Consider the following 14,772-nt stretch of genomic DNA (forward strand, 5'->3'; position numbering starts at 1 on the left):
GCCGCCGCTGCTCTGTAGCTAGACCGGCAGGCAGGAACGCAGTAGCTGCATGCCCGTTCGCACCACATTTTTTTGCCACTCACGAAATGACGAGTCCATTTGAGCGGCCCACGACACGTACAGCGAAAGCGCACTGCTGATAAGGCGGCGAGCGTCTGTTTTATCTTACTGCGTGGTCCGTTCTCTGCCAAACGCGCTCTGACCACGCCCCCGGCTGCCCTCCGATCAACACCAGCGGCGCGGCGCGGCAGCGTACGAAGCTCCCCCATAGCGTTACGGCTAAGTTTCATGACCATAAAGGCATTGACGGACTCTGGTTATACTTAGGATTGTTCGTGTTGGGGTTTTATATTTTAAAATGAAAGTGTTTTATGCCGGGATATGCCAAGATTTTACTGACGTCATATTCGTCACGGAAAAGACGTCAGTACACCATTGCCAAAGCGACCCGCCAGCATGACGTCGCTCGCCAAGCAGACCGACAAGACAGCCACCGACCCGAAAATCATGCTCAGCTGCAGATTTCGCTGCACATTTCACTTTCGTGTTTTACCGATTTCTATGACAGAGGAATCAACCACAGTTTTAAAATTGTCAACTGATAGGACATTTTTTTTTCAATCACAAATTCCCCATTCTAGAGCGAGAGCTTTTTTTTGTAAATGATGCCATTCTGTCAAAAAACTAATTTCCCCATAGATCGGTTGGTCGACTCAAGAGCTGCGATGAGATCTCTGGACACACTGCGCGTGCATTAAACCGGGCCTCCATTGTGTCAAAACGGTTACTTGACAATCACAAAGAACTGGTTTATTCCTATAGGAATCGGTAAAGCACGAAAGTGAAACGTGCAGCGAAATCTGCAGCTGAGCATGATTTGCGGGTCGGCGGCTGTCTTGTGGGTGTGCTTGGCGTGCGACATCCTGTCGGCGGGCCGCTTCGGCAAAGCTGTACTGGCGTAATATCTGTGACGGACATGATGTCAGTGAAACCTTGGTGTATCCCGGCACAAAACACTTTCGTGTGAAGATATAAAACTCGAAAACGAACAACTCTAAGCATAACGTACTCTGTAGTACTAAAGGCTGCTTCCCCGTAGAAGACACTGTGTGCAGGGGTGCAACCTTTACAGGCCACTTGCTTCCTTGTACTGGCGTGATTTACGTGACGGATATGACGTAAGTCAAATCTTGGTGTACACAGGAATAAAACACTTTCGCGCTAAAGGAACGGCTCTAGATAAGACAAAGTACGCATCGATCATGATACGGAGTACAATGGTATATCTCTATCTTGTAAACCCCGTATCGGCACACATTTAGACTGTTCGTAGAAGCGCTTACTGAGAGTGCGAAATATCGTCGCATCGGTTCGTTGCCTGTTTGCAGTTCACGGTTTTGAAGGTTTGACGATCGATTGGACGCACTTTCAGCGAAGGTGGGACGCACTTTTAGCTTTCGCGCTTCTCTGAACTTGCTTCAGGAAGGGAGCGTAACGTCTGTTTTTCACGTTCGCGATAAAACTGGTCTCATTGTTATCGGGACATACCAGTCTTTACAATGAACGAAACTTGCATTTTGCGTCCATGTCTCCTCTAAGGTTCCCGCCGTGCTACGAAAATGTCAGCTAACAATGAAGGAATGAATCTTGATCGATATATTTATATATATGCGAGTGTACCGGGTGCCCTTGAAGACGCCCCCAAAGGCGTATGTCTCCGCGTACTCGTAGAAGTTGTCGAGAGACTTGCGGAGCAGCCTGTCCAGCGCGTCGTTCATGGGCTCCGGGTGGAGGCCAGCGCTCTCGAGGAGGACGCGGTAGTCGCCGGATGCCTTGCTGCTCCCCGTTTCCTGCATGAAGGTGCCCACCGCCGGCTGCTGCAGCCCGTCTCGTTCTCCGATGTACGAGCGTACGTCGAAGTCGATGTACCTGCGGCAGCGAAGTCCCCGCCATTGGACTCCACTGGGGCTCGACAACACGCTCAAACTGCCTGCAGACTTTACAATCGGTACCTAGCTTCAACCGAGAAGTAAAGCTAGAAATGCGGGCGACAGAGAGAGCCTCCGACGCATGCTGCGCTGTCAGGTTGCCGGACATACAAGCTCCCCACGTGCGCTGCTCTAATCAGTATCATCATCATCCCTATCATCATAGTGATGAGCACTGCTGGACGAAGACCTCTCCCGATTCTTCGCAAACAAACATTCCAGTTTATCCGTGTTTCTTTACGTCTAGTATCGGCCGACGGTAGTCATTCGGTTACTCCGAATCATGTCTAGCCTAACTCCACCTTTTCAGCGCTAACCACATGGAGCGATTCTGCAAGCAATTTTGGGAGCGACGCGACTAACGGCGGACTATTTTTCGTCGCGGACCAAATCGCTCATCGAATCGCTCAGTTCTGGGTCGCCGGAAAAAGTCGCCGGAAAAGCCAATAGGAGAGCCTTAAGGGGTGCAACTTCCGGCTTAGGGAGAGAACGAGGGGAAGGGGCGAGCGGCGGCACAGTGCATCCTAGAAAAGTACGACCCTCTGCTCTCTGAAATACGTTTATTTCTAGTTTTTGTGACAAAGGCACACAAAAAAACCTTGCGACCGTGTGTACTTCGATAATCGTATTGGGCGCTGTGCGGCAATATTGGGATCGCGTTTCGAAGTCGCTTTCGCGATCGCTCTCATTTGGTTGCCGCAGCGAAAGACAGGGACGAGCGATTGCAGGTCCCTATCGCATCGCTCGTCGCGTCGCTCGCACAAATCGCTCCATGTGGTTAGCGCTTTTCTCGCAGTAGTTTCAGCTACGCTGTCTCCCGCTTTCTTTCGGTCACAAATCTAACACCCCCGCTTCCGATACCTGAGCGTTCCACCAATCAATCCTATTTTCATGGCTCGTTTGGCCAACCCCAATTTTCTTTCGAGGCGCTCAGTCAGTCTCTGCACCAGATGTCGTGAGCGGTAGTATGTATTGGTTTTACTTCAAGGAATTTGCGAATGCCACGCCGATTGTTAGCATGAATAGCTGCTCAGTGCCATTGCGTTACTCAGTAGCGACTATTAACGCCACTGCGCAGTCAAGCGAGGAGCACATTTCGGGCCTCAGCTTGCCAAGTGTAAGGCCAGCGGGTGCGACATTTTTGTTTCCGTGAGGTTTTTTTTTTTTTAAATAAATGAGACAAGCAAGAAATAATCTCTTTTCCTTGTGTTTATATCTCGCTGGACGAAACTTTGCAACAAGCTTATTTTCTCGTGTTATTCATGTTATAAATCCAGCAAACTGTTTTTTGTACATTAATAAAACTATGCGTAGAGAAGAGCTGATGGGCTCTTCAAGTAAAAAAAAACAAGAGAAACAGCTTAAAAACAAAATATTTGGGTTATGAAAAGCAGAATAGATAACGTGTGTTTGTTGGAAAAGGAGAAACACGTTGCGATAGTCGGGCAATTTAACCGGGTTGGTAAACTGTTTCAAGCTTACCTAAGCGCAGGGGTGAAGTCAAAGAGGGTCGTCTGCACGATGCGCTGGCCTAGATACGCGATGAGGACCGGAAGAATCCACCCAGTGAAGAAGAGGAAGGGTGTCCGCTTCAAGTAGTTAAATCGCTTCTGTAGCAGAGCCCACGTCTGCTGGAGCACGCTGGGGCTCCTCACCACCGACACGTGCTCATCCGTCAACTTTGCGGCTGCAAGGGCGTTGGGACTCATCAAGACATGGGCACGTCGCGGGTAATCGCCCTGAAAACGGCGGGACTTCAAGGGATGTGCAGGAAGTCCCGTGTTTGTCAATAGGAGACTGGTAAAAAGCGCAAAAGCTCATGCGTACGTCATCTGCTACAGCCACTTTCGGTTCGAGATCCCACGCCCTCCCGTACGCCGGCGGCTTTGACGCGCATGTGTGCGTGTTGTTTATTTGTCACAGTGCCTAGCTTTCAGAGAAGGCCCTAGTAGGTTTCATCGTTGTTGCACAATGAATGTGCGATGCATGAGCGTTTTTTTTTTTCGGTGGAAACAGATGAACAGCAAGCACACGCGCGCGTGAAAGCCGTCGGCGTACGGAATACCAGAAGAACTCTCTAACCGGAAGTGGCGGAACTGCGCGGGAGCAGACAATGTACCCATGAGCCTTTGGGCTTTACACCGGTCACCTATTGGCGGTGAGCGCGACCACGGGCGGAGCTCTGGAAGCGCGTCTCCGTGCCACCGGCTTATAGGCCCGTTCACACCTGCGACGAAAGCGAGCGGAAGCGACGAAAATTTCTGTCGCTTTCGTCGCCTGGCATCGCTTTCGTCGCGCGACGAGAGCGATCGGTCTCGACCAATTTTTTTTCGCCTCCGTCGCGCCGTCGTTTTTGAAGCGGAAGCAGGAGGCGAGACTTCCTGACGTCATATCCTGCCAAAGCTCCCGGATGCTGTGTCTCCACAAGCGGCGAAACTCCCGCGAAGTCTCACTCCGCGCGCGAGACAATAGCAAGAAAAGCAGAAAAACGACATCGCCGTCGCGTGCAAGTGTGAACAGCAAGGGTGGCGATCGTTTTCGCTTTCGTCGTTTCGTCGCGTCGCTTCGTCGCATGTGCGAGCACCGCCTCATGGCTTCATCGCGCGACGCGCGCCGTCGCACGACGAGGCGAATCGCCAGTGGGAATGTGCCTTTAAGGATACTCGCGTTTGTCGTCTGCCTCACTCGGGCTCGCCCTCCCTGCTGTTTCTTTGCGTTCGGTTGACTCTTCATGCTTGTCCGCACCAGATTTTTGCATGTGCGTAACTTTTTATCATAATAAAAGACTAAAATCGCGCACACTAGCTCAAAGCATGATTTAAAGTACAGTTTTTGATACTGCTCCGGAAGAAACATTGCTGGCGTCGCCCCATTCCTTGAAAAGCCGGTCCTGTGCGCAGCGCGAAGAGTCGGAGCTAGGCGTCAGCTTCTGCATTCAGCAGTCTTTCGAACAAACGGAACATCCAGCTGCTCATAACCGATAACTGCGAAAATTCAAGAAGAAAACAAAGTCCGGGCCTTCGGGGCTGTCGGCGTTGTCAGAACGCGATTCCCGGTAAGGTAAAACAGTTTTTTCAACCTTGCCTATAATGCTAGAAAGTATTGTATCACATCACTTTACATTGTAATGGCATAAAAGTATGCCGACATGCACTATATCGTGTAGGTGGGCTTGGCGAGCGACGTCTTGCTGGCGGATCGCTTTGGCAAAGGTATACTGGCGTCATTTCCGTGACGGATATGACGTCAGTGAAATCTTATTGTATTCCGGCATAAAACACTTTCGTGGTAAAATATAAAACCCGAAAACAGACAAACTACGCCTGCTGGTGGTCTTTCCTTTCCTTGTTAACAATAAATTCATTCATTCATTGAACCCTAAGTATAACGTACCGATATGATATGATTGATGATGATGATTGCTATTGGTTTCCCCTTTGAAGCGGGGTGATGACATGTCACCTTACCAAAAAGGACTAATATAACCATGTTTTGCACTCTTGTTTTAATACTAGCGCTGCTTAGGGCAGGCACTAAAGCTTTAGGCCCGAAATACTTTTTTTTCCCTGTTACAGGTGGTAACTGTCCTAGGCAATATTCCCCTCTCTGCTTTTCGTCCACTAGCATTCTAATATTCTTTTCGTCCCCTCGACAGCCTTGAAGTTAACTTCCTCTCTGATACCCTTAAATCGTAAGGCTTCTGGAAGCCCAATATTCCCTTCATGTAGATTTGGATGGATACCCTCACATTCTAACACTATGTGCCGCATAGTTTCTGTTTATTTTCCGCAGACCACGCATACCCCATCATTTTGTGAATACTTATCCCACAAAACTCTAAGTTCGTAGGCAACCTGCTCTAGCCTCAAAAAGCAAAGCACTGCCCTGGGAATTATCGTACAAATTTTCCTTTCTGATGTTCAATTCCCAGCCCTGTACATCTCTAACGACGTTTTAGCTTCCATTTTTCCCCTCCATTTATTCGTTTCAATCTGCCTTGCCTGTTTTTTGGTTACCTTGGCTCTTTTGGATTCTCCACTGTTCTTTCCGTATTTCATCGTTAGCCTTCTGGTCTTTCTTAACCACTGCGTGTCCACGCTTTTCAAGTATACGTACCTATAAATCTTAGCTGCCCACCTTCGTTGATCCATTGCCCTCAACCTCATCTCAAAGCATATTTTACTCTGAGCTTCTCTAACTTCAAACGACGCCCAGCCCATCTCCCTGAACTGCTTCGTTACTTGTTTTTCCATGCGCGCCTAAGGCGAAACGTCCTACCGTTCTCTGGTTTACTTCAAGGCCTAATAGAATGTCTGATTTTAAGCAGAGTACAGCATTCGCAAACGTGAGACCCGGAACCATTACTCCTTTCCACATTCCTCTTACTACTTCATATTTGTTATACCCCCACAGAGCTCTATGCTTCATTATAGCTGCGTTTCGCTTTCCCTTAACCTTAAGTTGCTCCTCGTAAGTACTTAAGTAGTTATCCCCTTCGTTTATCCGCACTCCCAAATATTTATATTCCTTCACTCTAGGTAATTCGCCTTACTGGATAGACACTACACCAGTGGTAGCGTCATCAGTGGTAGCGTCATCAGTGGTAGCGTCAACCCTCTGGTACTAAAGGTTGCTTCCCCGCAAGAAGACCCTGCGTGCAGGGTGCACCCTTTACAAGCCGCTTGCTTCGCTGAACTTGCGTCATTTCCGTTACGGATATGACGTCATTGAAATCTTCGTGTATCCGGGAATAAAACACTTTCGTGTTAAAATGCCGAAATCGGCCGACGACTCTTCTGAAGCGACTGCGGCGCACGTCCCAGCTCACGGGCGGAATTCCTAGTTTGCTGGTTTCAGAAATGTCCATTTCTCATCCGTTTCAGTCGTGGCGTTTCCGCACTTGCGAGGCCCCTGAATGGCACGCACAGAAAACCGACGCCTCGCTTTGTTGGAGCTGCGTCACACCTGATCGTCTGCTTTCAGCCAGTGAGGGCTCGCTCCTAACGGACACTTTGAAAGAGCTATCGAATGGATAAAACTAAGAATTCCGCCCCATTTGTTAACGTTCCGGAGCTGAACGTGAAGTGACACGTGACCCTCGGTGGCCACAGCTTCTTTGAATGCAGACCGCTTGAAGTCCTTTAGCGCCAACCAAAATAACGCATTCCCCATGTCGCTTCTATCAGTTTTGTAACCTCGGCAGTCTATGCATCGAGCAACATCCCCAATTCATGGGCAGTGGCAAAACGCTGCCCTAGCGATTGTTAATTCACTTGGGTTTACGGCCTAGGTAATCTCAGCTGTGGACCGACCATCCTGCAGCACTCTTAATAAAAAAGGTCGTAAAAAGGTAGTAACGGCCGTGTTTACTAACTGCTTACGAACCTTACTACCCCGCGGTTTTGTACGTAGGCTCTGGCACTAACAACTGCATGGTTAGTAAATTAACTGAGTGTAGGAAGTGGTAGCACTAGATTTAGGTCGTGCTTATGACTAGGTTGTGCATGGCCAGTTAGTAAACGCATGTAGCTCAGAAGAGTGCTATTTCTGGGACTTTACTAGGGGGGGTAGTGGTGCTTACTGCCTGCTTCGGTTAGTAATTATGACAAGTGCTACATTTACTACCTCCAGTTACTAAGTACCTAGTGTATACTGGGACAAGTAACTTGTTAGTATTCCATTAGTGAATGCCCCGACCTTTTTTTTAAGAGTGAGTGGATCAAATGGCGACAGGAAATTTCTTCCATTCGAATTGATTGATTGATTGATTGATTGATTGATTGATTGATTGATTGATTGATTGATTGATTGATTGATTGATTGATTGATTGATTGATTTAAAAAGGGGGAGGAAGGTGGCTATACGGATTTGAGAATTATACTGCGTTTGAAAGGACCCTGCAACACTTTTGATAAACGCTTTCACTCTGTCCTTCGTGCCTGTAAGCACTGTGAAAGCTATAGTTATCGCCAGCGCGGAGTGGTACCGTGGGATTTGCTCATCGCACCAGATACGCCTTCCGTTTGTGCTTTGTTTTTGTGGCTTTGTTTTTATAAGTTGCTATCAAAAAGCGTTCATTGCTGCAACTGAACGAAAACTGGCAAACAGCCTCTACATGGCCTTAATGACGTAAATCGAGCGGTCTAAGGACGTCAAGACCGGGAAAGAGAGTTTCTAAGTTATCTGATGGGCATAGAGCGGTAATTTTTGACTAAGGTACTTTTCGACCCCCTAATCTAAGTGCTGGGTGTGTTGGGTGACTACGTTCTGTAAGCATTTAAGGTTTCGAAAAAGTAGAAGAAAGTGTTGCAGGGCCCCTTTAATACAGCTGCGGCTCTTTCAACCAACCGTCACTGGCAGGCAGGATCATTGCTGCGTACGGTTGGTTCCCACTGCTGCCTTCACATATTTGTGAGTGGCTGTAAACAACGTGTGCGCGGCTTTGGTAATTCAGAAGGAAACTCCTGTGTCCATATCGCACGGTTCGTGTGGCAGTTTTATCGTAAAATGAACTCCTCAGTGAGTACCATTCGTTTCACACGTGTACGGTACGTGCTAAAACCCATCGTAGGGGTCTGCACCTTATTTTAAGCCTTTATTATATATAGCTTCCAATATTAAAGCAGCTACTAAAAGGACAACTTACTGCGGGGATCCACGGCGTTGGATTCTTTTGCAACCCACTCTCGATATATCCTGGAAGGGAAAAAATGTGCAGACAGATAAGAGGAGTAAGTTATTGAACCACCCTTCTAAACATGCCTGTGGACTGATTAAGAGGAATACAGTGAAGCACAAAATCCCCCCCACCGCGTTGTTCTAAATTCTCATCCGTATGATTACTGCCACTGCGTACCGATCTCTTCCCTGCTTTTCCTCCTCCACCATTCCAGCCGCCTCTTCGCCACCTCTATGGCCCTGAAGTTGCGGCTCCCCCTCACCCCAAATCCCGAAGCCTCCGCCAACGTCGTTTCCCATCGCCCCGCGGCGGTCGTATCTCTGTGCAGTCGCACGGTGTGCATTAAACTCCCTCTGTGCTTAATGGGACTTCCGCGGAGAAGACAGGTGGGGTATCACTTGAATGGGTATTTATTGTGCCACATTCAGGGTGCACAGTACAAATATAACCGAAACTGACTACCAAATGTTTAATTCTCGACGACGGCTTGTGAGGGGCAGAAACTTCGAAATAGGTTTTCAGTTTCAAAGTACACATAACGAGACTTTATATATTGTGGGCAAACAAGACCGAACTGTGGGCAAGGTAGCAGCCTCACTGCAGTGCCAATTTTTCGACAAGAACACTTGGCATCGACGAAGGCAAGCTTGGTAGACTTTAGTCCTACCCGTTATTGTTATTTGTAAGGCGTATGCTAAACGTTCGTGATAGTTGCACTAAAGTAACGCTGGTGGATGCATTGCAAAAAGTTTCATCTCCCAAGCAACCACCGGACGTCCGTCGGCCCTCCACCGCTCGTCCATTCCAGCTCTAGCGGACATCAGTAGGACGTCCGTTTGAGGGCCGATGTACGTACCATGATGTACTTCCGTGGGAAATCCCCGCGGGAAAGCGGGGAAATCCGTGGGAAATCCGGATTTAACACTTATGTACGTCCAGTCGGACGTCAGAAATTGGATGTATTTTAGATGTTCAGTAAAAATTTCCAGAATTACATAACGAGAAGCTTATGTTCTTACAATGAATACTAACACCGCACAAGACCAACACACTACCGGGCAGACCGGCATATATGAACACCGTGAACTTCCTTCACATCATTCGTTAGCGGTTCTCAATTCCTATATATCGTTCCCCAAAGAGATCATCGTTGGAGTCAGTGAAGTGCTTCAAAAAAGTAAAAAGATTACGCTTAATTTTAGAAATACGCACATGAAACTTGTAATAGACAACTCAAAGTGTTGATGTACAATATGTTTAATTGCAAAGGTAAGTAGGTTTTTCGTTTTTGCTGTTATATTAAATTTAAACCATTATTTGAAGCCTCTCAGTAACTTTTTACGTCCACTGGCGGACGTAATTCGGACTTGTACATCCGTTTCTGGATGTCCACGTTGAGAATGACATCCAAACATGGACGTACGGTGGCCGCTCAAACTGGGCATTAGATGTTCGGCTGTATTTCAGACGTCCCACGGTCGTCCGTGGTTGCTTAGGCTGCCGGCCTTGAACACCGGTGCCAAGAAAATGCCGGCTCCAACAAACTTAGGCCAACAAATCCAGCGTTATTCGGCTTCTGTATTGCAACGCTCTACATACGTGAAACTCTTTGGAGGTACGGTCTGCACGGGGGGGGGGGGGGGGGGGATTTATTAGGATAGCTAAAAGTATGCAAGTAAGTGGAATAGAACAGGCAAGTCGGTTGCTGACAACCGACGTCCCTATTCAAAGGAAGAACCACTAATCGTCATCATCATCATCATCACGACTATCGGAGAATGAGATGCAAAAAGCAATTTACACTTCACGCTATAGATGAATGGGACCGAACTCTTTTCTTTTTAGTGAAACAGATGTGCCTTCCTACGTAGCCTTCCAAGCTTCCTAACGTCGGCTCTTTTCTGCGCGCAGCCACTGGTCAGGCTTACCAGTTACAGGCAAAACAGGCGCTCCGGGGTGAGCCGAACCGATACCGCTGAACAAAAGCTTGCCCCGCGTGACTACCGATAAGCATTTTCTTTCATTTTGTCTGGGCTGCGGTAATCATGCACTGTGAAGTGTTTCTAGAGATGTTATTAATCGCACTCACATTGGAATCGAGGCATTACTTTGCGTTCAGTGGGGCAGAGTTTCGAACGTCCAACGCACATCATGTGCTTAGCACGGACAAGTACCGCCGTGCCGCGGAGCACGACGTAACCAGTGGCGGCGCACTCACATGGTTGCCTGCATGCGTGTCTCGCCAGTGAATACAACCTACAGGCTATTCGAGATCATTTGTTTGCTGCTCCCGGGCATTGTTGGAACGATGTAAGGTCGTACTTCTGCATTGTCACCACCCCAGCCCTGCAACGCGGTCTTTTTCGAACCAGAACGCTCTTGCAGCGACAACAGAACGTCGTGGTTCCATTGTTTAGATCCGAAGCTCGTGCTCACCCCAACGTGGCCAGCACAAACTAGGAACCGCGATTACGGGTTCGAATTAATTCTCACTTAAGGCGTCAGAAGCTTTTCGTTTGTGGCTCGGGCGAGATAGTAAAAATTAGGGAATTCTGGATTGCAGCATTTTTTTGGCCTACTACCTGACTGTACCCTTCGAAGGCGGCGGGTAGCAGTAGAAGTATTTGATTCCTTCGATTGACTCTAGGGTTTTACGCGTCGACGCAACGCAGGCGACGAGGGGCGCCGTAGTGGAGGGCTCCGGATTAATTTTGACCACCTGGGGATCTTTAACGTGTGCCGAAATCTCGTACACACGGGCGTTTCTGCTTTTCGCCTCCATCAGAAAAGCGGCCGGCCGCCACGGCCGGGAACCGCCCGTGACCTCGTGCTCAGCAGCGCAAAGCCTTAGCCACTGAGCCACCGCAGTAGAGGGACTAAGCAGCTTATTGAGTAGCTCTAGGCAGCACCAGCCTATCCTTTATTATGTATAGTTTGCAATGTATCGTGTGGGCGAGAACCCACGCCGCTTTTTCACAAGGTGATCGTTGATACTCCTTTAAATTACCTGTCCTGGATATTCCTTGGGCCTGGGGGTGCCTTAAGAGCCCATCCGTCTAAATGGCATGCTACATTGCGTGTGTGGGGCCACCCGCGGGTAGCTTGATAAGGGAGAAGTCCCGAGGGCGGAGGGGCCACTGGTGACAGATCAGTGTACGTCTGAATAGTTGTTCTAAAGACAGCAGGTACGCTTCGTAACGGTTACTTCGACAACAGATTGGGAACAGACTGAACTCCTTCTGCTGCCTTCCCCTGTTTGAGGATAGAACGGTCAACTCTACACGTGCAGATAAGGTTGGAGCAGGAAAGAAGGGCCGCTCCGACGAAAAAATTAAGGCCGTTCCACTCAATGTGAAAGCTACCGCAAGTGCAGAGCAGTGATTCGTCATAATGGGCTGTACCGCCCTTATCCGCTCACTGCTACCACCCAATGCAATTCAAATTTCCCGCCTTCGCAGTGCTCGCGCGCGGCCTGCGTAAAACTACGCCAGCGAGAGTTCTGTTTTTTTTTTTTGCTTTTTTTTGTGTGTGTGCGCTTGCTTTTCGTCCCGCAAGTGCGGGCGTTGCACTGCCACTTTTGTTTCGCTTACTATCGTAAAAACACACCCAACGAGCGTTCCTAACTAAATGAACGGGGGCGCTGCCGGTTAATTACGCATATTTTGCCTCAAATGTGCCAGCAGTTTTCTTTGCGTCAAACAACGGGGAGATATATGGCAAGCACCAGCGGTTCACAAGTTTCTAACGCTTATGGCTATATGAACTGCTTGGCATTCGAAGCCTCTGGGGGACGCTGCAACGACAGCCGCTAGACGGGACGCCGTAGGGCTATACTTGGGTCCAGCGAGCGAGCTACGACGACAAGGCGAGCGCCTAAAGTGCTCTGCACTTAAAACTTTGTCACCATCCCCCATACAGCGCCTCGGTGGACGCAAGGGTTCCGACCATACGGGGGCTACGATTTGCGCTCACTTGATGTAGGCGTCCTTCATGGTGGCGACGGAGACGCCAAGGCTTTGAACGCCCAGCTCCGTGCGGCCCTTGGTCTCAAGTACGTTGAACATCCGCGGAAAGCCGGCGCGCTTGAACGTGTGCAGGGCTATGCACACTTCCCCTTCCTTTTCGGCTTTCACAGTTGCCTCGGGCGCCACCTCCCGTACCACGGCCAGCACTCCGGGGACGTTGAGGCCCGTCTGCGCTTTCTCGATGTTGAGCTCGTAGCCAACGCCTGGACGATAGTGGGGGATGCTGACACAGCGTGACGACACTGGCACATGACACTCGGTGCAAAAGATAGGGGAGCGGCAACTCTGTTGATAGCCTGGCAGATGCAAAACGATGACGATGAAAAAACATTATCGTCGTAGCATCTATCATAATTGCCACCCTGCTTTGCCAACATTTTAACCGTAACCTGCTCTCCGCGCTTCTATTGTTGACAGCCGGCTCCACGCATGGCCAGACACAGATGGGAAGAGGGCAGGAGAAAAAAATTGAAGGGCTTTCTGTTGCAGGTCTGTTATAGGTGCGTAACCACGGGTAAACCACTTTGCTAAATGCACCCTCAGGCGGACTTATACTGGCAATGCCTTCCAGGCCTTCCGGCAAACACCAAGGCTCGTTCCCCTGCCCATTCCAAGGTATTACCCAACGTTACCCGCTCTTCAAGACAACATTTCCCACATCACCCGAAACGTACTAAAAGAGGAGAGGTCATACACCTGAGTCTTCAAACACCTTTTCTCAGCCAACTTTCAGCAAAGTACGTAAATGTCCCCGGCGATCCGGAGCTCGAAGGCCACTGTAGTCTCAAAGATTAGACACTTGCCACTGACAGAGCCCGGTGGGCCGTAGCCTGCAGCCTGTCGGCTGCACAAATGTACCATGTCTGTACATTTTCCGCCTTACGAGGAAAAAGAGAATTATACAGACACGACAAAAATCCAGTGGCCGGCTTCTCAAACATCCAACAATGTGGCCAATTCTCCACAGCAACAGAAAACCAAACATGGCAAAATGTCAACTAAGGAAAAGCAACTGCAAACAAGGAGCTCTAGGGAGAGTAGTGACACTGAGTGAATTGACTTTCGCCTTGCAATCAGTGTATTATACTTGCTAAATATACGCCTTTCCTGTCTACATAGTATGTGATGTGTTGCTTTATCAGTAGCTTTGGCGCAGCCGTTCCTGTATCAAATGTGCGGGCAATACGCGAGGATTTTCTTTCTTTTCCGCCGGGCCGAAAGGGGGGATGCGGATTTATGTAGGGGTGGGTTATACACGCGAAAATACGGTAAGTTACTGACACAAGCAGGATAGCTCTTAGTATACACAGGAGGAAAGCCAGCCCACATCGCATATCGCGCGGAAGCAAGAGATCAGATGTGATGTGCATAACGATATATGCGTATTAGATTCCGTTCGGGTTCACGCTTCCCTACCGGGCAACGATCGATCAAATCAGCTCGCTCGAGAAACATACTGCCGGTCTTTCAACAACGGCGGCGAAAATACCTTAGGAAAAGAATCAAGCACGCAGAAGCTTTACCTATAAATTATTGCAGAAACGCCAGACCGCAGTAACTCCCATACACCCACCTCCAAAAGGCACAAACACCCTGCACTAAGACAAGCGAAAGCTGGCGCACTACAAAAGGTAATAAAAAGCGTTTTTTTTAAAGACCAGTCAAATGTGTTCGCAGAGCCTAAGACCTGCAGCACTATGAACCGGGGCGTTTGTAGGGGGAATTGCGGTCTTCAAGTTGGAAACGAGTTAAGAGTACAAATATCGAAGATGCCGATTCACACTGAAGTAAAAAAAATCCCGGGCAATCTCCAGAACATGAATCCTCGTGAGGGGCGAAGCATGCAGTGTATAAGTGTATTCTTGGCACCTTGGGGTTTTTGCCAACGGAGATGAAACCGTTGGGAGGTACAGGTATACAGCTTTGCTGTAAAAGTCTCTTGTCTTTGAAGCACGAAGCTCTCTAGCGCGAGGCGTAAGCGAATGTCCCGGTGCTTTTTTAGTACGCGTTGCGTTCTAGCGCGAGGCGTAAACGAGTTTCCCGGTGTTTTAGTACCGTAACTACATGAGACGAACGACG

General features: G+C 48.9%; 1 protein-coding gene across 1 annotated transcript in view; it reads right to left on the reverse strand.

Annotated features, from left to right (window-relative positions):
* The window catches only part of LOC144146249 (phospholipid-transporting ATPase ABCA3-like), a 78,197-nt gene that overhangs the window by 31,083 nt on the left and 32,342 nt on the right, over positions 1 to 14,772 (reverse strand). Inside the window, exons 10-13 of the mRNA XM_077678213.1 lie at positions 12,641 to 12,896; positions 8,636 to 8,685; positions 3,471 to 3,675; positions 1,681 to 1,929 (exon numbers count right to left, since the gene is read on the reverse strand). Of these exons, the coding sequence (XP_077534339.1) occupies positions 1,681 to 1,929; positions 3,471 to 3,675; positions 8,636 to 8,685; positions 12,641 to 12,896 (760 nt within the window). The remainder of the gene's footprint in view (positions 1 to 1,680; positions 1,930 to 3,470; positions 3,676 to 8,635; positions 8,686 to 12,640; positions 12,897 to 14,772) is intronic.

This window comes from Haemaphysalis longicornis, unplaced genomic scaffold, assembly GCF_048455015.1.
Source record: "Haemaphysalis longicornis isolate Haplotype H1 unplaced genomic scaffold, Haemaphysalis longicornis Haplotype H1 scaffold_7, whole genome shotgun sequence".
Classification (NCBI taxonomy): domain Eukaryota; kingdom Metazoa; phylum Arthropoda; class Arachnida; order Ixodida; family Ixodidae; genus Haemaphysalis; species Haemaphysalis longicornis.